This window comes from Bufo gargarizans, chromosome 10, assembly GCF_014858855.1.
Source record: "Bufo gargarizans isolate SCDJY-AF-19 chromosome 10, ASM1485885v1, whole genome shotgun sequence".
NCBI lineage: Eukaryota > Metazoa > Chordata > Amphibia > Anura > Bufonidae > Bufo > Bufo gargarizans.
In genome coordinates this window covers 439,526-465,829 of record NC_058089.1, presented here as the reverse complement: position 1 = coordinate 465,829, position 26,304 = coordinate 439,526, and the positions used below count along the sequence as shown (strand labels likewise).

Here is a 26,304-nt window from a genome sequence, read left to right as displayed (position 1 = left end):
AGTAGAGCTGCAGTGTAAAGCTACATGCACACGAACGCTGTTCGTTTCCATGTCTGTTCTGGGTTTTTTTTCCGGATAGGATGCGGACCCATTCATTTCAATACCGTGTGCTGTCCGCATCAGTGTGTCCGTTCCGTAGCTCCGCAAAAAAAATAGAACATGTCCGTTTTAGGCATTGTTATAATGGATCCGCAAAAAAACGGATGGCATACGCATGTCATCAGGTTTTTTTTGCGGACCACAAAACATATACGGTCGTGTGCATGTAGCCTGAGGCAAGGAGGGGGCAGGCAGCGGGTTAAGCTGACTACCATAGACCCAAAAAGACAATGCAGCTACGATGAGGAGCCACTGTTCAGAGAGGTGCTGACACAGATAGCAGAGGTAGTGACCACCAAACCTTGGCCGTCTGTCAGCTGCTCTCAGCCAATCGCTCCATCGCACAGCTGAGAGTTTGCTATAACTGTACCAAAACTCTCTCCTGTCCTGACAATTTGTTACAATGTATCGGTGCAGCTGAAATGTATCTTTCTGGAGTACTGGTCAGTTATGTCAGAGGATGTCTAGACTGAATACAACTGTAACAAACCCTCAGCTGTGTATATACTGCATCTGCGGTAATTCTCCGCCCCTGAATATAAATAAGAAAGCTTCCATAAGTTGACAGAAAGCAGAGATTATACAATGGCTAAGATTTATATAAATAAGGGTGGAGGAGATTTTTAAGGTTGGTGCAGCGCCCTCTAAGGCGTAAGCTGCATTTTTCCAAAGCTTATCGCAAGCAGCTGTACAGATAGCCATTACATTAACGGCCAATTTCCTAACCTAACCCCTTCCCTTCAGCCTCTTGCCCCTACCTGGTGCCGCCTGAGGTGATCGCCTCAATGGTGGAGCAGCCCTGATCCCAGTCCATCACTGGGGTGCAGGTCAGCAGCGCCCCCATCATTTACCACCAGCTTCCATCTGAACCATTTATGGACGTGAGAGGAGCGCCCTCTAGTGACCACCGCTCACATCTGCAGCCACGTACTCAAAAAGACCTTTGTCTGTTTTCTAATACACATTCTGTATCAATTCCTCACATGGTTTAAGATCTCTGCTTGCTGTCATTCAATAGGAACCTTCATTGTTTGCTTTCAATCCTGGTCATGGGATGGACACACAGGTTCATGGCTCCTCACAATGTGTCTTGTAATGAGCCGGGCACCGCTGTGTCCATCAGATGGCCGGGGCAGAGCTCTATCCACTACAAGTAAACAGCGAAGGTTCCTATTCAATGACAGCAAGCAGAATTGATACAGAAAATATATTGGATATATATAAAAATTGGAATATATGTTTTAATAATTATATAAGAAAAACTGCTTTTTAATAGTCCTTGTGTGTCCCTCACTGTTTTCAAGATCAGTGCTTGCTGTTAATGAATAGCAATGTTATTGCTTACATGCAGAGGCTGAAAACCCATATACATCTTATATTTCTCACTACTGCAGATGTGTTACAATGTGTCAGCAAGCTAGACGAAGCGTTCTGACCACGCTGAACTGATAGGTGAGCAGTCATATAGTGTCAACGTGCCGAGCGACTGCCTCTGGATGGAAATGTTTCTGTGCACTGACAACAAGCAGAGATTTTGAAAATGGTGTGGAATTAAACATAAGGTCTATTAGACAGTTGCATAGCTTGTATTATTATACTATGACTGAGCTTTATTTCCATGGCACTGGACACATGGAGGTCACTTACCTCCCTCAGCTTGCTCAGCTTCTGAAGTCGCACGGGTTGAATATGAAAATCCTTTAGTCCGGTGAATTTGGACAATTTATTGTTACATTTATCATTATTGGATACAAAGTCCTTTTCCGGTGACTCTAAAGTGGATTTATTATTTCTCTGCTCTGGTTCCACACTGTCCCAGGACAGGGCCCTCAGGAGCGGGGGCCGGTTCCCAGCCGTCAGACACTCCACCCGCGAAACAAAGTTGGAGTCAACAGGAAGCGGATGTGACCCCGGGACTTGGAACGCCACACTAGAAACACCCGGAGCCTCGGAGGCGCCCCCTCGTGTTGGGTCCCCCGGCTTCTTCAGGATGGATCTCTGGAATTCCTGCTCAGAACTAATCCTGGTCTTAATGAGAGAAGGCTTACACAGGTCAGGGCCAGGGGCTTTGTAGGCGCCGCTCATGTGTTTCAGGGGGTCAAAGTTTTCCTTCTGTTCATACAGGGTCCCCTTGGAAGTGGCTGCAAGACTGTGAGGTCGTGGGGTGAGCCTGCCCTGGGAGATCTTCCTCTGGTCGTTCTGTTTCCGATCTGTTAATCCCTTTGTTGTGTTCTAGAACAATGAGAATGATAACAATGTATCATGTTGTGATGTGTTCTAGAGGGTGTTAAGAATTGTAACAATGTATCACTATGGCAAGATGTGTTCCAGGACAATGAGGATAACAATGTATCATTATGTTGTGATGTGATCTAGAACAATGAGAATTAACAATGTATCACTATGTTGTGATGTGTTCTAGAGGGTTATAAGAATTGTGACAATGTATCACTATGGCAAGATGTGTTCCAGAACAATGAGAATGATAACAATGTATCATGTTGTGATGTGTTCTAGAGGGTTATAAGAATGATAACAATGTATCACTATGGCGAGATGTGTTCCAGGACAATGAGGATAACAATGTATCAGGTTGTGATGTGTTCCAGGACAATGAGAATGATAACAATGTATCATTATGTTGTGATGTGTCCCAGAACAATGAGAATTAACAATGTATCATTATGGCGAGATGTGTTCCAGGACAATGAGGATAACAATGTATCATTATGTTGTGATGTGATCTAGAACAATGAGAATTAACAATGTATCATTATGTTGTGATGTGATCTAGAACAATGAGAATTAACAATGTATCATTATGTTGTGATGTGATCTAGAACAATGAGAATGATAACAATGTATCATGTTGTGATGTGTTCTAGAGGGTTATAAGAATTGTAATAATGTATCACTATGGCGAGATGTGTTCAGGACAATGAGAATGATAACAATGTATCATTATGTTGTGATGTGTCCCAGAACAATGAGAATGATAACAATGTATCAGGTTGTGATGTGTTCTAGAGCAAAAAGAATAACAATGTATCAGTATGTTGCCGATGAAGCAAGCGTTAACTCGACACGTTAGATGCACAGTTGCAGCACAGTGTATGTTAGGTGTTGTAACGCAAACACAATCACTGGGATGTTTGGTCATGTGATGTGTCGTTCGTCCAAGTCACTCTGTAGCCCCATCCTAAGACCGGACCGCGGCCCTTTAAGCCTGTGTTCCCATGAGTTCTTCCCACTTTGCTGATTTTTCGATGGTGCAGGTTTAAGTCCATTCTGCTTCCTTCAGACATCGTGTCACATCAGTTAGGCCTCGTTCACACTTCAGTGTTTGGTCAGTGATTTCCATCAGTGATTTGTGAGCCCAAACCAGAAGTGGAGCCTCCACAGACATGAGGTAGAAGGGAAAGATCTGCTCCTGTTCTGTGTTTAGAGTTGTACCTGGTTTTGGCTCACAAATCACTGATGGAAATCACTGACTAAACACTGAAGTGTGAACGAGGCCTTAGGCCCCTTTCACACGGGCGAGTTTTCCGTGCGGGTGCGATGCGTGCGGTGAACGCATTGCACCCGCACTGAATCCTGACCCATTCATTTCTATGAGACTGTGCACACGAGCGGTGATTTTCACGCATCACTTGTGCGTTGCGTGAAAATCGCAGCATGCTCCTCTTTGTGCGTTTTTCACGTAACGCAGGCCCTATAGAAATGAATGGGGTTGCGTGAAAATCGCATGCATCCGCAAGCAAGTGCGGATGCGGTGCGATTTTCACGCATGGGTTCTAGGTGACAGTCTATTCACTGTATTATTTTCCCTTATAACATGGTTATAAGGGAAAATAATAGCATTCTGAATACAGAATGCTTTGTATAATAGTGCTGGAAGGGTTAAAAATAATAAAAAAGTTAACTCACCTTCTCCTCTTGTTAGCGCAGATGCCGGTCTGTTCTTTATCTGTGGGCTAAAGGACCTTTGATGACGTCAGATCACATGCTCCATCACCATGGTGATGGACCATGTGATTGGAGCATGTGATTGGAGCATGTGATCTGACGTCACCTCAGGTCATTCAGTCCACAGCTAAAGAACAGAGTGGCATCTGCGCGAACAAGAGGAGAAGGTGAGTTAACTTTTTTATTATTTTTAACCCTTCCAGCACTATTATACAAAGCATTCTGTAGTCAGAATGCTATTATTTTCCCTTATAACCATGTTATAAGGGAAAATAATACAATCTTCAGAACATCAATCCCAAGCCCGAACTTCTGTGAAGAAGTTCGGGTCTGGGTACCAAACATGCGCGATTTTTCTCACGCGAGTGCAAAACGCATGACAATGTTTTGCACTCGCGCAGAAAAATCGCGCATTTTCCCGCAACGCACCCGCCTCTTATCCGGGCAAAAAACATGACGCCCGTGTGAAAGAGGCCTTAGTTGAATAAAAAGTCACAAATCCTTGAAGATTATAAAAATCTAGAAGAAAATCCTGAAAGAAACCGCTTGTATCCTCCGCTCCTGAAGCTGTATCTGCGCAGACTGGTTAAATCTGACATATATATATTGGAGGGCACTCTGCTAGCTGGTGTTGAAATGTGTATTTATATAAAAATATTTATTATCAAAAATACATCCAAAATGAAAATAAAATCAGATATGATAAAAGTAGCAAAAAGCCATGTACATAATGATATCCTGTATACTAATCGTGTTGGTTTACAGTCTCACAACTGGGATATTATATTGTGAGGGTGCAAATCTGCAGTCAATCTAGATCAGGGGTGCACAACGTTTTCTGGGTGGGGGCCACATTGTCAGACTGAAGGAATAACAAGGGCCGAAAATAAAAGTTAAAGGGGTATGAACAAGTGAAATACCGTATTTATTGCGTGTTGTACACACAGTATATATTATAAATGTCTAGTTATACCTCCAGGACTCCCATCTAATGGGAGAATACATGAAAAATGCATGTGAGCAGCCACAAGACATAGGCATACATGTCTGTTACCAGATGGTTGGGGGCCGCAGAGAATGATATCAAGGGCCGCATGTGGCCCCCGGGCCGCAGGTTGTGCACCCCTGATCTAGATCCTCAATTGGCATATCGCGAAACAAACCCCTCACTACAACTGGTCAATAAAAAGATAAAATAAAATAAAGATGTTAGTGTCAGATGTCAGATACCCACAATGTTCAGGTAAAATAAATGGCGACCCTCCTGATCATCTTGCAACTACCGTGCAGGGGGCAGATGTCCAATCTGATATTTATGTTTGTAAGTACATAGTTAGTAGCCCCGCTAGTGAATGGATGGACGCTATGTACAAAGGGATATTATTGCTATATTCATAGCGTCACCTCTGTATAGTTCATTTCTATTTGTAGCAGTTGATGCCTCGTTTCTTATTACTGGTAACAGGTACACTGATAGAGCGCCCCTCTGATTGTGCCGACCACCTCTGTATTCAGCATGCAGGTAGGTTTCAATGGCCGCTGGGGCGGATCTCCTGGCTGGAGGGGATCAGCGTGGATTCAGCTGATCCCAGCTGTTGCGCTATAGCGATTTCAAATCAGTGGTATTAACCGCAGTCTGTAAACCGCATTCACTGATACACTGCTACGAAACACCAGATGCGTTTCGGAGTAGTGTATGTTCGCTTGTTGCAGTTTAGGGTCATTCCTTCATTGGAGGAGAAGTAATATCTTTGATCCCCATACATACGAAAACATGGACTGGAATGCATCTTTAGACACATCTCATGCCAATCGGATATCTATGAACACCTGAACCTTTAGGAGGATCCATTAAAAAAATTAACAAAGTTAGACAGATGAGTCTATGAAAAAAGCTCTCAGAAAGATCAAAAAACGGATGTGTTATCAATGCGTTTTTATCCTCTGTCCATATTTGAATTGATTAAATAAATCACATCAATTATATCTACTTTTTGGTTGTGGGAAGTAGAGTAATAATCCACAAAGTTCCACGAACATATTTTACATAGTGTCTAGTGATATCAATATGATGATTATTAAAGATCCGTAAATATATTACTAAATCGTACTTTACAAAATGATAGCGAGACATTATCTTTTTTTTATATCTTTTTTATCATCTTCCATTTTTTCTCCATTCTGCTCTTTTTCTTTAGACTTTATCGGTCTCTCTCTTCCTTTTCTTTTCATGTTTGTTTGTTTTGCAGATATAGGAATTCTGTTACTGTCCGTGAAGAATGCGCAGAGAAGTATAAATGAACTATACAGAGGTGACGCTATGAATATAGCAATAATATCCCTTTGTACATAGCGTCCATCCATTCACTAGCGGGGCTACTATGTACTTACAAACATAAATATCAGATTGGACATCTGCCCCCTGCACGATAGTTGCAAGATGATCAGGAGGGTCGCCATGTATTTTACCTGAACATTGTGGGTATCTGACTTCTGATACTAACATCTTTATTTTATTTTATCCTTTTATTGACCACTTGTAGTGAGGGGTTTGTTTCGTGATTTGCCAATTGAGGATCTAGATTGAGTGATTGCAAACCAACACAATTAGAATACAGGATATAATTATGTACATGGCTTTTTGCTACTATTATCATATCTGATTTTATTTTCATTTTTATTTTGGATGTATTTTTGATAATAAATATATTCATTTTTATATAAATACGCATTTGAATATTCTGTGCAACACCAGCTAGCAGAGTGCCCTCCAATATATATACCCTGTTAGCACTTCAATCCCGACAGCGCCGTGCAGTGTGCACCTGGACCATCATTTTAGGCTGGCTGAGCCACTGACCTTGATAAATCTGACATTTCTCTATTAGATACATTTTTAGGCTTTAAACCTCGCTCTTGGGTACATATTGCGGTTACGGCGCCCCCTGCAGTTATATGCTGTTTACTCAGCCTACTGGTGTTCTTTTGAGTTTTCTAAAACAAGCATGTAATAACAGGGGGCGCTATAACAAATATGTAACAGCAGAGGGCGATATAACAAGCATGTAATAACAGGGGGCGCTATAACAAATATGTAACAGCAGAGGGCGATATAACAAGCATGTAATAACAGGGGGCGCTATAACAAATATGTAACAGCAGAGGGCGATATAACAAGCATGTACTAACAGGGGGCGCTATAAAAAGGATGTCACAGCAGGAGGCTGAGAGGTGCCAGGAGTGGACGGGGTGCAGGAATCAGGAGAAGTGAAGATCTGAATGTATGAGTCGGTAAAGTGGTAGCCTGGAGTCCGAGATCTATATTTTTAGGGGGTCTAGCCTGGGCTTTCTATTAGTGTAGGGTGTCTGGGCTGGAGTCTGTATTTAGAGGGTCTGGGTACAGCTTGTATAACAGAGTAAATTGGGCGTGCCCTCAGAATAACTCCACACACCGCCATTAATGTCTAAACCACTAGCAACTAAAGTGAGGAAACCCCTAAGTAACAATGGACAAATTAGCCACTTTCCCTCCCTGGTGTCATGTGACTCGTTAGTGTTACAAGGTCTCAGGTGTGAATGGGGGTCAGGTGCGGTAAACCTGGTGTTATCGCTCTCACACGCTCTCATACTGGTCACTGGAAGTTCTAAATGGCTCCTCTTGACGAAGAACTCTCTGAGGATCTGAAGAAAGAATCATTGCTCTACATAAAGATGGCCGAGGAAGACCATCCAGAAGACGGGTCCCATCAGAACAGACCTCGCCATGGTCGACCAAAGAAGCTGAGTGCACGAGCTCAGCGTCATATCCAGAGGCTGTATGAGTGCTGCCAGCATTGCTGCAGAGGTTACAGGGGGGGGGGGTCAGCCTGTCAGTGCTCAGCGTCATATCCAGAGGCTGTATGAGTGCTGCCAGCATTGCTGCAGAGGTTACAGGGGTGGGGGGTCAGCCTGTCAGTGCTCAGCGTCATATCCAGAGGCTGTATGAGTGCTGCCAGCATTGCTGCAGAGGTTACAGAGATGGGGGGTCAGCCTGTCAGAGCTCAGCGTCATATCCAGAGGTTATATGAGTGCTGCCAGCATTGCTGCAGAGGTTACAGGGGTGGGGGGTCAGCCTGTCAGTGCTCAGCGTCATATCCAGAGGTTGTATGAGTGCTGCCAGCATTGCTGCAGAGGTTACAGGGGTGGGGGGTCAGCCTGTCAGTGCTCAGCGTCATATCCAGAGGTTGTATGAGTGCTGCCAGCATTGCTGCAGAGGTTACAGGGGTGGGGGGTCAGCCTGTCAGTGCTCAGCGTCATATCCAGAGGTTGTATGAGTGCTGCCAGCATTGCTGCAGAGGTTACAGGGGTGGGGGGTCAGCCTGTCAGTGCTCAGCGTCATATCCAGAGGCTGTATGAGTGCTGCCAGCATTGCTGCAGAGGTTACAGGGGTGGGGGGGAGGGGGTCAGCCTGTCAGTGCTCAGCGTCATATCCAGAGGTTGTATGAGTGCTGCCAGCATTGCTGCAGAGGTTACAGGGGTGGGGGGTCAGCCTGTCAGTGCTCAGCGTCATATCCAGAGGTTGTATGAGTGGGGGGGGGGGGGTCAGCCTGTCAGTGCTCAGCGTCATATCCAGAGGTTGTATGAGTGCTGCCAGCATTGCTGCAGAGGTTACAGGGGTGGGGGGTCAGCCTGTCAGTGCTCATCGTCATATCCAGAGGTTGTATGAGTGCTGCCAGCATTGCTGCAGAGGTTACAGGGGTGGGGGGGGGTGTCAGCCTGTCAGTGCTCAGCGTCATATCCAGAGGTTGCACGAGTGCTGCCAGCATTGCTGCAGAGGTAACAGGGGTGGGGGTCAGCCTGTCAGTGCTCAGTGTCATATCCAGAGGTTGTATGAGTGCTGCCAGCATTGCTGCAGAGGTTACAGGGGTGGGGGGGGGTGTCAGCCTGTCAGTGCTCAGCGTCATATCCAGAGGTTGCACGAGTGCTGCCAGCATTGCTGCAGAGGTAACAGGGGTGGGGGTCAGCCTGTCAGAGCTCAGCGTCATATCCAGAGGTTATATGAGTGCTGCCAGCATTGCTGCCGAGGTTACAGAGGTGGGGGGTCAGCCTGTCAGAGCTCAGCGTCATATCCAGAGGTTATATGAGTGCTGCCGGCTGTGGGGGCTACAGGTCATTGAGGGAACCATGAATGCCGCCATGTCCTGTGATATAATGAAGCAGAGCATGACCCCCCCCCTTCTGGGCGCAGGGCAGTATCTAACATGAGAACGACCCCAAACACCTCCAAGACGACCACTGCCTTGTAAAGAACCGGAGGGTGAAGGTGCTGGACCGGCCAAGCATGTCTCCAGACATAGACCCTATGGAGAATCTGTGGGGCCTCCTCAGACGGAAGGTGGAGGAGCGCAAGGTCTCTAACATCCACCAGATCCGTGATGTCATCATGGAGGAGGAAGAGGATCCCAGTGGAACCTGTGAAGATCTAGTGACCTCCATGTCCAAGAGAGTTAAGGCCGCGCTGGGAAATAATGGCGGCCACAGAGAATACTGACACTCTGGGCACAGTTTGGCCATTGTCCCTTAGGGGTTGTCACTTTAGACATTAATGGCGGTGTGTGGAGTTATTGTGAGGACACGCCCAATGTACACCGTTATACGAGCCGCCCACTGACTGCGTTACATTGTATCACAGGGTCAGATCTCCAGGATTGTCCCAGGAAAAGACAGAAGAAAAGATTTACAGAAATGTCAGGGGTGAGAAACTGTGTATATAGAGAGAGCTGATGTATATACTGTACACAGAGATCTGATGTATATACTGTACACAGAAATCTGATGTATATACTGTACACAGAGACCTGATGTATATACTGTACACACAGATCTGATGTATATACTGTACACAGAGACCTGATGTATATACTGTACACACAGATCCGATGTATATACTGTACACACAGATCCGATGTATATACTGTACACACAGAGATCCGATGTATATACTGTACACAGAGATCTGATGTATATACTGTACACAGAGATCTGATGTATATACTGTACACAGAGATCTGATGTATATACTGTACACAGAGATTTGATGTATATACTGTACACAGAGATCTGATGTATATACTGTACACACAGATCCGATGTATATACTGTACACAGAGATCTGATGTATATACTGTACACAGAGATCTGATGTATATACTGTACACAGAGATCTGATGTATATACTGTACACAGAGATCTGATGTATATACTGTACACAGAGATCTGATGTATATACTGTACACAGAGATTTGATGTATATACTGTACACAGAGATCTGATGTATATGCTGTACACAGAGATCTGATGTATATACTGTACACAGAGATCCGCTGTATATACTGTACACAGAGATCTGATGTATATACTGTACACACAGAGATCCGATGTATATACTGTACACAGAGATCCGATGTATATACTGTACACACAGAGATCCGATGTATATACTGTACACAGAGATCTGATGTATATACTGTACACAGAGATCCGCTGTATATACTGTACACAGAGATCTGATGTATATACTGTACACAGAGACCTGATGTATATACTGTACACAGAGATCTGATGTATATACTGTACACAGAGATCCGATGTATATACTGTACACAGAGATCCGATGTATATACTGTACACAGAGATCCGATGTATATACTGTACACAGAGACCTGATGTATATACTGTACACAGAGATCTGATGTATATACTGTACACAGAGATTTGATGTATATACTGTACACAGAGATCTGATGTATATGCTGTACACAGAGATCTGATGTATATACTGTACACAGAGATCCGCTGTATATACTGTACACAGAGATCCGATGTATATACTGTACACAGAGATCTGATGTATATACTGTACACAGAGATCTGATGTATATACTGTACACAGAGATTTGATGTATATACTGTACACAGAGATCTGATGTATATGCTGTACACAGAGATCTGATGTATATACTGTACACAGAGATCCGCTGTATATACTGTACACAGAGATCTGATGTATATACTGTACACACAGAGATCCGATGTATATACTGTACACAGAGATCCGATGTATATACTGTACACACAGAGATCCGATGTATATACTGTACACAGAGATCTGATGTATATACTGTACACAGAGATCCGCTGTATATACTGTACACAGAGATCTGATGTATATGCTGTACACAGAGATCTGATGTATATACTGTACACAGAGATCCGATGTATATACTGTACACAGAGATCCGATGTACAGACGTGGACAAAATTGTTGGTACCCTTTGGTCAATGAAAGAAAAAGTCACAATGGTCACAGAAATAACTTTAATCTGACAAAAGTAATAATAAATTAAAATTCTATAAATGTTAACCAATGAAAGTCAGACATTGTTTTTCAACCATGCTTCAACAGAATTATGTAAAAAAATAAACTCATGAAACAGGCATGGACAAAAATGATGGTACCCCTAGAAAACACAGAACATAATGTGACCAAAGGGACATGTTAATTCAAGGTGTGTCCACTAATTAGCATCACAGGTGTCTACAACCTTGTAATCAGCCATTGGGCCTATATATATGGCTCCAGGTAATCACTGTGTTGTTTGGTGATATGGTGTGTACCACACTCGACATGGACCAGAGGAAGCAAAGGAAAGAGCTGTCTCAAGAGATCAGAAAGAAAATTATAGACAAGCATGTTAAAGGTAAAGGCTATAAGACCATCTCCAAGCAACTAGATGTTCCTGTGAGTACAGTTGCACATATTATTCATAAGTTTAAGATCCATGGGACTGTAGCCAACCTCCCTGGACGTGGCCGCAGGAGGAAAATTGATGACAAATCTAAGAGACGGATAATCCGAATGGTAACAAAAGAGCCTAGAAAGACTTCTAAAGAGATTCAAGGTGAACTTCATGCTCAAGGAACATCAGTGTCAGATCGCACCATCCGTCGTTGTTTGAGCCAAAGTGGACTACATGGGAGACGACCAAGGAGGACACCATTGTTGAAAACGAATCATAAAAAAGCAAGACTGGAATATGCCAAACTACATGTTGACAAGCCACAAAGCTTCTGGGAGAATGTCCTGTGGACAGATGAGACAAAAATCGAAGTTTTTGCCAAGGCACATCAGCTGTATGTTCACAGACGAAAAAATGAAGCATATCAAGAAAAGAACACTGTCCCTACTGTGAAACATGGAGGAGGCTCTGTTATGTTCTGGGGCTGCTTTGCTGCGTCTGGCACAGGGTGTCTTGAATCTGTGCAGGGTACAATGAAATCTCAAGACTATCAAGGAATTCTAGAGAGAAATGTACTAGCCAGTGTCAGAAAGCTTGGTCTCAGTCGCAGGTCATGGGTCTTGCAACAGGACAATGACCCAAAACACACCGCTAAAAACACCCAAGAATGGCTAAGAGGAAAAAATTGGACTATTCTAAAGTGGCCTTCTATGAGCCCTGACCTCAATCCTATTGAGCATCTTTGGAAGGAGCTGAAACATGCAGTCTGGAAAAGGCACCCTTCAAACCGGACACAACTGGAGCAGTTTGCTCATGAGGAGTGGGCCAAAATACCTGCTGAGAGGTGCAGATGTCTCATTGACAGTTACAGGAAGCGTTTGATTGCAGTGATTGCCTCAAAAGGTTGCGCAACAAAATATTAAGTTAGGGGTACCATCATTTTTGTCCATGCCTGTTTCATGAGTTTATTTTTTTACATAATTCTGTTGAAGCATGGTTGAAAAACAATGTCTGACTTTCATTGGTTAACATTTATAGAATTTTAATTTATTATTACTTTTGTCAGATTAAAGTTATTTCTGTGACCATTGTGACTTTTTCTTTCATTGACCAAAGGGTACCAACAATTTTGTCCACGTCTGTATATACTGTACACAGAGATCCGATGTATATACTGTACACAGAGACCTGATGTATATACTGTACACAGAGATCTGATGTATATACTGTACACAGAGATTTGATGTATATACTGTACACAGAGATCTGATGTATATGCTGTACACAGAGATCTGATGTATATACTGTACACAGAGATCCGCTGTATATACTGTACACAGAGATCCGATGTATATACTGTACACAGAGATCTGATGTATATACTGTACACAGAGATCTGATGTATATACTGTACACAGAGATCTGATGTATATACTGTACACAGAGATCTGATGTATATACTGTACACAGAGATCTGATGTATATACTGTACACACAGATCTGATGTATATACTGTACACAGAGATCTGATGTATATACTGTACACAGAGATCTGATGTATATACTGTACACAGAGATCTGCTGTATATACTGTACACACAGATCCGATGTATATACTGTACACACAGAGATCTGATGTATATACTGTACACAGAGATCCGATGTATATACTGTACACACAGATCCGATGTATATACTGTACACAGAGAGATCTGATGTATATACTGTACACAGAGATCCGATGTATATACTGTACACAGAGATCTGCTGTATATACTGTACACAGAGATCTGATGTATATGCTGTACACAGAGAGATCCGCTGTATATACTGTACACAGAGATCTGATGTATATACTGTACACACAGATCTGATGTATATACTGTACACAGAGATCTGATGTATATACCGTACACAGATCTGATGTATATACCGTACACAGATCTGATGTATATGCTGTACACAGAGAGATCCGCTGTATATACTGTACACAGAGATCTGATGTATATACTGTACACAGATCTGATGTATATACTGTACACAGATCTGATGTATATGCTGTACACAGAGATCCGCTGTATATACTGTACACAGAGATCCGCTGTATATACTGTACACACAGAGATCTGATGTATATACTGTACACACAGATCTGATGTATATACTGTACACAGAGACCTGATGTATATACTGTACACAGAGATCTGATGTATATACTGTACACAGAGATCCGCTGTATATACTGTACACAGAGATCTGATGTATATACTGTACACAGAGATCTGATGTATATACTGTACACAGAGAGATCCGATGTATATACTGTACACAGAGATCCGCTGTATATACTGTACACACAGAGATCTGATGTATATACTGTACACACAGAGATCCGATGTATATACTGTACACAGAGACCTGATGTATATACTGTACACAGAGAGATCTGATGTATATACTGTACACAGAGATCCGCTGTATATACTGTACACAGAGATCTGATGTATATACTGTACACAGAGATCTGATGTATATACTGTACACAGAGACCTGATGTATATACTGTACACAGAGATCCGATGTATATACTGTACACAGAGATCCGATGTATATACTGTACACAGAGATCCGATGTATATACTGTACACAGAGATCCGATGTATATACTGTACACACAGAGATCTGATGTATATACTGTACACAGAGAGATCTGATGTATATACTGTACACAGAGATCTGATGTATATACTGTACACAGAGATCCGATGTATATACTGTACACAGAGATCTGATGTATATACTGTACACAGAGATCTGATGTATATACTGTACACACAGATCTGATGTATATACTGTACACAGAGACCTGATGTATATACTGTACACAGAGATCTGATGTATATACTGTACACAGAGATCCGATGTATATACTGTACACAGAGATCTGCTGTATATACTGTACACAGAGATCTGATGTATATGCTGTACACAGAGAGATCCGCTGTATATACTGTACACAGAGATCCGCTGTATATACTGTACACACAGAGATCTGATGTATATACTGTACACAGAGACCTGATGTATATACTGTACACAGAGACCTGATGTATATACTGTACACAGAGACCTGATGTATATACTGTACACAGAGACCTGATGTATATACTGTACACAGAGATCTGATGTATATACTGTACACAGAGACCTGATGTATATACTGTACACAGAGACCTGATGTATATACTGTACACAGAGACCTGATGTATATACTGTACACAGAGACCTGATGTATATACTGTACACAGAGACCTGATGTATATACTGTACACAGAGATCTGATGTATATACTGTACACAGAGACCTGATGTATATACTGTACACAGAGACCCGATGTATATACTGTACACAGAGACCCGATGTATATACTGTACACAGAGATCCGCTGTATATACTGTACACAGAGATCTGATGTATATACTGTACACAGAGATCTGATGTATATACTGTACACAGAGATCTGATGTATATACTGTACACAGAGATCTGATGTATATACTGTACACAGAGAGATCCGCTGTATATACTGTACACAGAGATCCGCTGTATATACTGTACACAGATCTGATGTATATACTGTACACAGAGACCTGATGTATATACTGTACACAGAGAGATCCGCTGTATATACTGTACACAGAGATCCGCTGTATATACTGTACACAGAGATCTGATGTATATACTGTACACAGAGATCCGCTGTATATACTGTACACAGAGATCCGCTGTATATACTGTACACAGAGACCTGATGTATATACTGTACACAGAGAGATCTGATGTATATACTGTACACAGAGATCTGATGTATATACTGTACACAGAGATCTGATGTATATACTGTACACAGAGATCTGATGTATATACTGTACACAGAGATCCGATGTATATACTGTACACAGAGATCCGATGTATATACTGTACACAGAGATCTGATGTATATACTGTACACAGAGATCTGATGTATATACTGTACACAGAGACCTGCTGTATATACTGTACACAGAGATCCGCTGTATATACTGTACACAGAGATCTGATGTATATACTGTACACAGAGATCTGATGTATATACTGTACACAGAGAGATCCGCTGTATATACTGTACACAGAGACCTGATGTATATACTGTACACAGAGATCTGATGTATATACTGTACACAGAGATCCGCTGTATATACTGTACACAGAGACCTGATGTATATACTGTACACAGAGACCTGATGTATATACTGTACACAGAGATCCGCTGTATATACTGTACACAGAGAGATCTGATGTATATACTGTACACAGAGATCTGATGTATATACTGTACACAGAGAGATCCGCTGTATATACTGTACACAGAGACCTGATGTATATACTGTACACAGAGATCTGATGTATATACTGTACACAGATCCGCTGTATATACTGTACACAGATCTGATGTATATACTGTACACAGAGACCTGATGTATATACTGTACACAGAGAGATCCGCTGTATATACTGTACACAGAGATCTGATGTATATACTGTACACAGAGACCTGATGTATATACTGTACACAGAGAGATCTGATGTATATACTGTACACAGAGATCTGATGTATATACTGTACACAGAGATCCGCTGTATATACTGTACACAGAGATCTGATGTATATACTGTACACAGAGATCCGCTGTATATACTGTACACAGAGATCTGATGTATATACTGTACACAGAGATCCGCTGTATATACTGTACACAGAGACCTGATGTATATACTGTACACAGAGACCTGATGTATATACTGTACACAGAGATCTGATGTATATACTGTACACAGAGAGATCCGCTGTATATACTGTACACAGAGACCTGATGTATATACTGTACACAGAGATCTGATGTATATACTGTACACAGAGATCCGCTGTATATACTGTACACAGATCTGATGTATATACTGTACACAGAGACCTGATGTATATACTGTACACAGAGAGATCCGCTGTATATACTGTACACAGAGATCTGATGTATATACTGTACACAGAGACCTGATGTATATACTGTACACAGAGAGATCTGATGTATATACTGTACACAGAGATCTGATGTATATACTGTACACAGAGATCCGCTGTATATACTGTACACAGAGAGATCTGATGTATATACTGTACACAGAGATCCGCTGTATATACTGTACACAGAGATCCGATGTATATGCTGTACACAGAGACCTGATGTATATACTGTACACAGAGACCTGATGTATATACTGTACACAGAGACCTGATGTATATACTGTACACAGAGATCTGATGTATATACTGTACACAGAGACCTGATGTATATACTGTACACAGAGATCTGATGTATATACTGTACACAGAGATCCGCTGTATATACTGTACACAGATCTGATGTATATACTGTACACAGAGACCTGATGTATATACTGTACACAGAGATCCGCTGTATATACTGTACACAGAGATCCGCTGTATATACTGTACACAGAGATCTGATGTATATACTGTACACAGAGATCCGCTGTATATACTGTACACAGAGACCTGATGTATATACTGTACACAGAGATCTGATGTATATACTGTACACAGAGACCTGATGTATATACTGTACACAGAGACCTGATGTATATACTGTACACAGAGATCTGATGTATATACTGTACACAGAGACCTGATGTATATACTGTACACAGAGAGATCCGCTGTATATACTGTACACAGAGATCTGATGTATATACTGTACACAGAGACCTGATGTATATACTGTACACAGAGATCTGATGTATATACTGTACACAGAGATCTGATGTATATACTGTACACAGAGATCCGCTGTATATACTGTACACAGATCTGATGTATATACTGTACACAGAGACCTGATGTATATACTGTACACACAGATCCGATGTATATGCTGTACACAGAGATCTGATGTATATACTGTACACAGAGATCCGCTGTATATACTGTACACAGAGACCTGATGTATATACTGTACACAGAGATCTGATGTATATACTGTACACAGAGACCTGATGTATATACTGTACACAGAGACCTGATGTATATACTGTACACAGAGATCTGATGTATATACTGTACACAGAGATCTGATGTATATACTGTACACAGAGATCTGATGTATATACTGTACACAGAGAGATCTGCTGTATATACTGTACACAGAGATCTGATGTATATACTGTACACAGAGACCTGATGTATATACTGTACACAGAGATCTGATGTATATACTGTACACAGAGATCTGATGTATATACTGTACACAGAGAGATCTGATGTATATACTGTACACAGAGAGATCTGATGTATATACTGTACACAGAGACCTGATGTATATACTGTACACAGAGATCCGCTGTATATACTGTACACTACATATACGGTGATGGATCTTCTTACCGGCAGTGATGTGGCAGCTGCAGGGAAGACATTGGGGCCGGGATCGGATCCTGTAAGAAAAGGGTAATCGCCTCATTAACATAATGATTGATTTACAATGTAAAAAGTATCTGCCCCCCCCCCCCCCCTCCGCTGCAATGGCCACCTATAGGGCCCCAGAGGTCTTCTGAGGCGTTATCCTGGAGCTTTATAATGGACACAGTGTTTGAATTCCTCACAATTTTCCAGGTCTCTGCTTGCTGTCAGTGAATGTAAACAAATGGCTGAAAATCCATCCTAATCCTGTTCAACTGACAGCTGTGCACAGCTCGTTACAGTGTATCAGTGATCCCCCCTAATGAACTGCTGGTTCAGCTGGACAGTTATTGGGGTTGCAATGAATGCTTGCTGTTATTGAATGAAACAGATCTTGAAAATGGTGAGGGACTGAAAGACAAAGTCCACTGGGAGCTGCAGAGTATTTTACTGACCAGTGCTGAGGCCGCCCCCACTGGCTGACCCTCGTGCAGGATGCTGGTGGAGGGGGGCTTATTGCAGCCACAGACGGCCCCCCACTGAGCGCCCCTTCTGTCTGGCCGCTCTGGATACCTAATATAGTCACAGTGAAGCGGCGCCCGCCCGACACCAAGCGCCGAAACGTAAAAGAAGTGAAAGAGGAAAAATGCTGAGCGTCTGGCAGCAAGCCCCAAAAAGTGGAATTCTGACGGGAACAATGTTTCCTCATTTACAGAACTATTATTAGTCAATCGTTATAGGGATTCAAGGAGGAGGCGGCTGAAGTCACCAAGCAGCAGCGTAGCGATCACGGATCAGGGATAACAGGATGTGACTGCTTACTATGGACCCGCACTGCAAGGTCCGTACAGAGCCCCTCAGGGCAGATATACCGTATGTGCCGCTGCACCGGGTCCCAGAAGGTAAAGGGACCCACTGCAACCTCCAAATCATCAGATAACAGGATGTGACTGCTTACTATGGACCCGCACTGCAATGTCCGTACAGAGCCCCTCGGGGCAGATATACCGTATGTGCTGCTGCACCGGGTCCCAGAAGGTAAAGGGACCCACTGCAACCTCCAAATCATCAGATAACAGGATGTGACTGCTTACTATGGACCCGCACTGCAATGTCCGTACAGAGCCCCTCGGGGCAGATATACCGTATGTGCCGCTGCACCGGGTCCCAGAAGGTAAAGGGACCCACTGCAACCTCCAAATCATCAGATAACAGGATGTGACTGCTTACTATGGACCCGCACTGCAAGGTCCGTGCAGAGCCCCTCGGGGCAGATATACCGTATGTGCTGCTGCACCGGGTCCCAGAAGGTAAGGGGACCCACTGCAACCTCCAAATCATCAGATAACAGGATGTGACTGCTTACTATGGACCCGCACTGCAATGTCCGTACAGAACCCCTCAGGGGCAGATATACCGTATGTGCTGCTGCACCGGGTCCTAGAAGGTAAAGGGACCCACTGCAACCTCCAAATCATCAGATAACAGGATGTGACTGCTTACTATGGACCCGCACTGCAAGGTCCGTACAGAGCCCCTCAGGGCAGATATACCGTATGTGCCGCTGCACCGGGTCCCAGAAGGTAAAGGGACCCACTGCAACCTCCAAATCATCAGATAACAGGATGTGACTGCTTACTATGGACCCGCACTGCAATGTCCGTACAGAGCCCCTCGGGGCAGATATACCGTATGTGCTGCTGCACCGGGTCCCAGAAGGTAAAGGGACCCACTGCAACCTCCAAATCATCAGATAACAGGATGTGACTGCTTACTATGGACCCGCACTGCAATGTCCGTACAGAGCCCCTCGGGGCAGATATACCGTATGTGCCGCTGCACCGGGTCCCAGAAGGTAAAGGGACCCACTGCAACCTCCAAATCATCAGATAACAGGATGTGACTGCTTACTATGGACCCGCACTGCAAGGTCCGTGCAGAGCCCCTCGGGGCAGATATACCGTATGTGCTGCTGCACCGGGTCCCAGAAGGTAAGGGGACCCACTGCAACCTCCAAATCATCAGATAACAGGATGTGACTGCTTACTATGGACCCGCACTGCAATGTCCGTACAGAACCCCTCAGGGGCAGATATACCGTATGTGCTGCTGCACCGGGTCCTAGAAGGTAAAGGGACCCACTGCAACCTCCAAATCATCAGATAACAGGATGTGACTGCTTACTATGGACCCGCACTGCAATGTCCGTACAGAGCCCCTCGGGGCAGATATACCGTATGTACTGCTGCACCGGGTCCCAGGAGGTAAGGGGACCCACTGCAACCTCCAAATCATCAGATAACAGGATGTGACTGCTTACTATGGACCCGCACTGCAAGGTCCGTGCAGAGCCCCTCGGGGCAGATATACCGTATGTGCTGCTGCACCGGGTCCCAGAAGGTAAAGGGACCCACTGCAACCTCCAAATCATCAGATAACAGGATGTGACTGCTTACTATGGACCCGCACTGCAATGTCCGTACAGAGCCCCTCAGGGGCAGATATACCGTATGTGCTGCTGCACCGGGTCCTAGAAGGTAAAGGGACCCACTGCAACCTCCAAATCATCAGATAACAGGATGTGGCTGCTTACTATGGACCCGCACTGCAATGTCCTTACAGAGCCCCTCAGGGGCAGATATACCGTATGTGCAGCTACATCAGGTCCTAGAAGGTAAGGGGACCCACTGCAACCTCCAAATCATCTGATAACAGGATGTGACTGCTTACTATGGACCCGCACTGCAATGTCCGTACAGAGCCCCTCGGGGCAGATATACCGTATGTACTGCTGCACCGGGTCCCAGGAGGTAAGGGGACCCACTGCAACCTCCAAATCATCAGATAACAGGATGTGACTGCTTACTATGGACCCGCACTGCAATGTCCGTACAGAGATATACCGTATGTGCTGCTGCACCGGGTCCTAGAAGGTAAAGGGACCCACTGCAACCTCCAAATCATCAGATAACAGGATGTGGCTGCTTACTATGGACCCGCACTGCAATGTCCTTACAGAGCCCCTCAGGGGCAGATATACCGTATGTGCAGCTACATCAGGTCCTAGAAGGTAAGGGGACCCACTGCAACCTCCAAATCATCAGATAACAGGATGTGACTGCTTACTATGGACCCGCACTGCAATGTCCGTACAGAGCCCCTCGGGGCAGATATACCGTATGTGCTACTGCACCGGGTCCTAGAAGGTAAGGGGACCCACTGCAACCTCCAAATCATCAGATAACAGGATGTGACTGCTTACTATGGACCCGCACTGCAATGTCCGTACAGAACCCCTCAGGGGCAGATATACCATATGTGCAGCTGCACCTCCCAGAAGGTAAGGGGACCCACTGCAACCTCCAAATCATCTGATAACAGGATGTGACTGCTCACTATGGACCCGCACTGCAATGTCCGTACAGAGCCCCTCGGGGCAGATATACCGTATGTGCTGCTGCACCGGGTCCCAGGAGGTAAGGGGACCCACTGCAACCTCCAAATCATCTGATAACAGGATGTGACTGCTTACTATGGACCCGCACTGCAATGTCCGTACAGAGCCCCTCAGGGGCAGATATACCATATGTGCCGCTGCACCGGGTCCTAGAAGGTAAGGGGACCCACTGCAACCTCCAAATCATCAGATAACAGGATGTGACTGCTTACTATGGAACCGCACTGCAATGTCCGTACAGAGCCCCTCAGGGGCAGATATACCATATGTGCCGCTGCACCGGGTCCTAGAAGGTAGGGGACCCACTGCAACCTCCAAATCATCAGATAACAGGATGTGACTGCTTACTATGGACCCGCACTGCAATGTCCGTACAGAGCCCCTCGGGGCAGATATACCGTATGTACTGCTGCACCGGGTCCCAGAAGGTAAGGGGACCCACTGCAACCTCCAAATCATCAGATAACAGGATGTGACTGCTTCCTATGGACCCGCACTGCAATGTCTGTACAGAGCCCCTCAGGGGCAGATATACCGTATGTGCAGCTGCACCGGGTCCCAGAAGGTAAGGGGACCCACTGCAACCTCCAAATCATCAGATAACAGGATGTGACTGCTTACTATGGACCCGCACTGCAATGTCCTTACAGAGCCCCTCGGGGCAGATATACCATATGTGCTGCTGCACCGGGTCCTAGAAGGTAAGGGGACCCACTGCAACCTCCAAATCATCAGATAACAGGATGTGACTGCTTACTATGGACCCGCACTGCAATGTCCGTACAGAGCCCCTTAGGGGCAGCTATACCATATGTGCCGCTGCACCGGGTCCCAGAAGGTAAGGGGACCCACTGCAACCTCCAAATCATCAGATAACAGGAAGTGACTGCTTACTATGGACCCGCACTGCAATGTCCTTACAGAGCCCCTCAGGGGCAGATATACCGTATGTGCAGCTACATCGGGTCCTAGAAGGTAAGGGGACCCACTGCAACCTCCAAATCATCAGAGAATAGGATGTGACTGCTTCCTATGGACCCGCACTGCAATGTCTGTACAGAGCCCCTCAGGGGCAGATATACCGTATGTGCAGCTGCACCGGGTCCCAGAAGGTAAGGGGACCCACTGCAACCTCCAAATCATCAGATAACAGGATGTGACTGCTTACTATGGACCCGCACTGCAATGTCCTTACAGAGCCCCTCGGGGCAGATATACCATATGTGCTGCTGCACCGGGTCCTAGAAGGTAAGGGGACCCACTGCAACCTCCAAATCATCAGATAACAGGATGTGACTGCTTACTATGGACCCGCACTGCAATGTCCGTACAGAACCCCTCAGGGGCAGATATACCATATGTGCAGCTGCATCGGGCCCTAGAAGGTAAGGGACCCACTGCAACCTCCAAATCATCAGATAACAGGATGTGACTGCTTACTATGGACCCGCACTGCAATGTCCGTACAGAGCCCCTCAGGGGCAGATATACCATATGTGCTGCTGCACCGGGTCCTAGAAGGTAAGGGGACCCACTGCAACCTCCAAATCATCAGATAACAGGATGTGACTGCTTACTATGGACCCGCACTGCAATGTCCGTACAGAGCCCCTCAGGGGCAGATATACCGTATGTGCAGCTGCACCGGGTCCTAGAAGGTATGGGGACCCACTGCAACCTCCAAATCATCAGATAACAGGATGTGACTGCTTACTATGGACCCGCACTGCAATGTCCGTACAGAACCCCTCAGGGGCAGATATACCGTATGTGCAGCTGCACCGGGTCCTAGAAGGTATGGGGACCCACTGCAACCTCCAAATCATCAGATAACAGGATGTGACTGCTTACTATGGACCCGCACTGCAATGTCCGTACAGAGCCCCTCGGGGCAGATATACCGTATGTGCAGCTGCATCGGGTCCTAGAAGGTAAGGGGACCCACTGCAACCTCCAAATCATCAGATAACAGGATGTGACTGCTTACTATGGACCCGCACTGCAATGTCCTTACAGAGCCCCTCGGGGCAGATATACCATATGTGCTGCTGCACCGGGTCCCAGAAGGTAAGGGGACCCACTGCAACCTCCAAATCATCAGATAACAGGATGTGACTGCTTACTATGGACCCGCACTGCAATGTCCGTACAGAGCCCCTCGGGGCAGATATACCGTATGTGCTGCTGCACCGGGTCCTAGAAGGTAAGGGGACCCACTGCAACCTCCAAATCATCAGATAACAGGAAGTGACTTCTTACTATGGACCCGCACTGCAATGTCCTTACAGAGCCCCTCAGGGGCAGATATACCGTATGTGCAGCTACATCGGGTCCTAGAAGGTAAGGGGACCCACTGCAACATCCAAATCATCAGATAACAGGATGTGACTGCTTCCTATGGACCCGCACTGCAATGTCTGTACAGAGCCCCTCAGGGGCAGATATACCGTATGTGCAGCTGCACCGGGTCCCAGAAGGTAAGGGGACCCATTGCAACCTCCAAATCATCAGATAACAGAATGTGACTGCTTACTATGGACCCGCACTGCAATGTCCGTACAGAGCCCCTCAGGGGCAGATATACCGTATGTGCTGCTGCACCGGGTCCTAGAAGGTAAGGGGACCCACTGCAACCTCCAAATCATCAGATAACAGGATGTGACTGCTTACTATGGACCCGCACTGCAATGTCCGTACAGAGCCCCTCGGGGCAGATATACCGTATGTACTGCTGCACCGGGTCCCAGGAGGTAAGGGGACCCACTGCAACCTCCAAATCATCAGATAACAGGATGTGACTGCTTACTATGGACCCGCACTGCAATGTCCTTACAGAGCCCCTCGGGGCAGATATACCATATGTAACGGCACCGTTTCAGCAGACAAGGGGTTAAAATCCGTTTAGTCGATATGCCCCTTTCCGAGAGACAGGCACAGCTACTGCAGAACACCAACCTCCCGAACTGGATACAAAATAGCACTCCAAACTGGAACCTCACAAATAGCTGTCAGCAGACGAACAGGAAAAGGATCCAATCAGCTTACACTCCTGGCAATCAGTCTCCAACAGCATACAGGGAATCCCCCCAATAACGAGACAAGGCTCCGTCTTGAGGGTCAGCAGTGATCTGAAGTGCTGGCACACCTAGCCTGGTTTTTATTACAGTTTGTTGCAGATACAGGACAGATACAACATATCCCCACAATGCATCATGGTTTCCTCCCCTCCGTCCCGGAGACGACCGAACACAATCCAATTATCTCTCAGGACAAAGGGGAGATCGCCAATACACACGTGGAGACAACAGGACAGGAATCACCACCCAAACACACAATGGCACACCCCCACAGCAAACACAGACATGTAACATATCCCCAGATAGCTCAAGTCTGAGTGCATATCATTAGGTGACTGGCACTCAGAATACACGAATACAATACTATTAGCTATCTGGGTGCCCTCACATAACATACAATGTAACCGAACGCATAATAACATAAAATACAATTCTACAGACAGATTTAAGCTGTGCGGCCGGTCTGTCTTCTCCTTTAAAGTTACTATGGGCCATAATCCTGAGGCAAGAGGCTTTTAAACAGCCCTCTCCAAAACCCAGTGGCGAGGTTGGTTTCGCCACACATCTCCCCCCCCCAGGGAAGACTAACCAGATACCTGACCTCACGCCGGTCGGTACCTGAGTTAGTCTGGCAGCCCACCCACAACCCAATACTGGACCTGCTGAATTTAGTAGGCTGTCTCTGTCCAGTGAATCCACCAAGGTTATATTGGTAGCTGGTACTCCCGGTCTCTGAGTTGCTCCCTGGTTTGGAGTGGAGGTTGCTTTGTGGGCAGGGATCAGCGGTACTCAGCCCTGGTGCCAGCGTTACCACGGAAGAAGCCTGGTTGGAGCCTGGTTGTTGGAGGGGGAAACCGACTGTCTCCCCTTTGGCTAAACTGCCCTGTTGCTGGGGGACAGGACCGACTGTCCCTACCCCCTGTGCTGTAAGTGCAGAGACCACGGTCCCATCTGCACAGTTGTGGGGCTTACTGTCTCCCCCTGGTGCGTTAAGCTGCCGCTGGGGAGAGGGGGTAACGTGCTCCTCTCCCATACATACTTCCAGCCGCTGGGGAGGGCGACCGACCGCCTCCGCTCCCAATACAGTGTCCTGCTGCTGGGGAAAGGAGACTGGGCTCTCTATTCCCTGTAGGACACTCTGCCGCTGGGGGACAGGACTGACTGTCTCTGCCCCCTGTAACTCCGTCTGCCGCTGGGGAATGGAGACTGGGCTCCCAATTCCCAAAAAAACATGCTGCTGCTGGGGGGCAGGAACAACTACCTCTGCCCCCTGTAACTCAGCCTGCCGCTGGGGAATGGAGACTCGGCTCCCAATTTCCAAAAAATCATGCTGCTGCTGGGGGGCAGGAACAACTACCTCTGCCCCCTGTAACTCAGCCTGCCGCTGGGGAGGGAGGCCGCTGCTCTCCCCTC

The 26,304-nt window shown here is 45.4% G+C and overlaps 1 protein-coding gene and 1 long non-coding RNA gene across 5 annotated transcripts in view; one reads left to right on the top strand and one right to left on the bottom strand.

Moving 5' to 3' along the window:
- Positions 1-26,304, bottom strand: part of IRAG1 (inositol 1,4,5-triphosphate receptor associated 1) — a 103,318-nt gene that overhangs the window by 31,491 nt on the left and 45,523 nt on the right. For all 4 annotated transcript variants that reach the window (XM_044271028.1, XM_044271029.1, XM_044271030.1 and 1 more), the window contains 2 exons: positions 18,343-18,392; positions 1,747-2,331 (listed from right to left, as the gene is read on the bottom strand). In XM_044271028.1, coding sequence (XP_044126963.1) covers positions 1,747-2,331; positions 18,343-18,392 — 635 coding nt within the window. The remainder of the gene's footprint in view (positions 1-1,746; positions 2,332-18,342; positions 18,393-26,304) is intronic.
- On the top strand, positions 2,020-3,103 carry LOC122921095. Its single transcript, XR_006386968.1, has 2 exons — positions 2,020-2,151; positions 2,224-3,103. It is a non-coding gene; the product is annotated as an uncharacterized LOC122921095 (long non-coding RNA).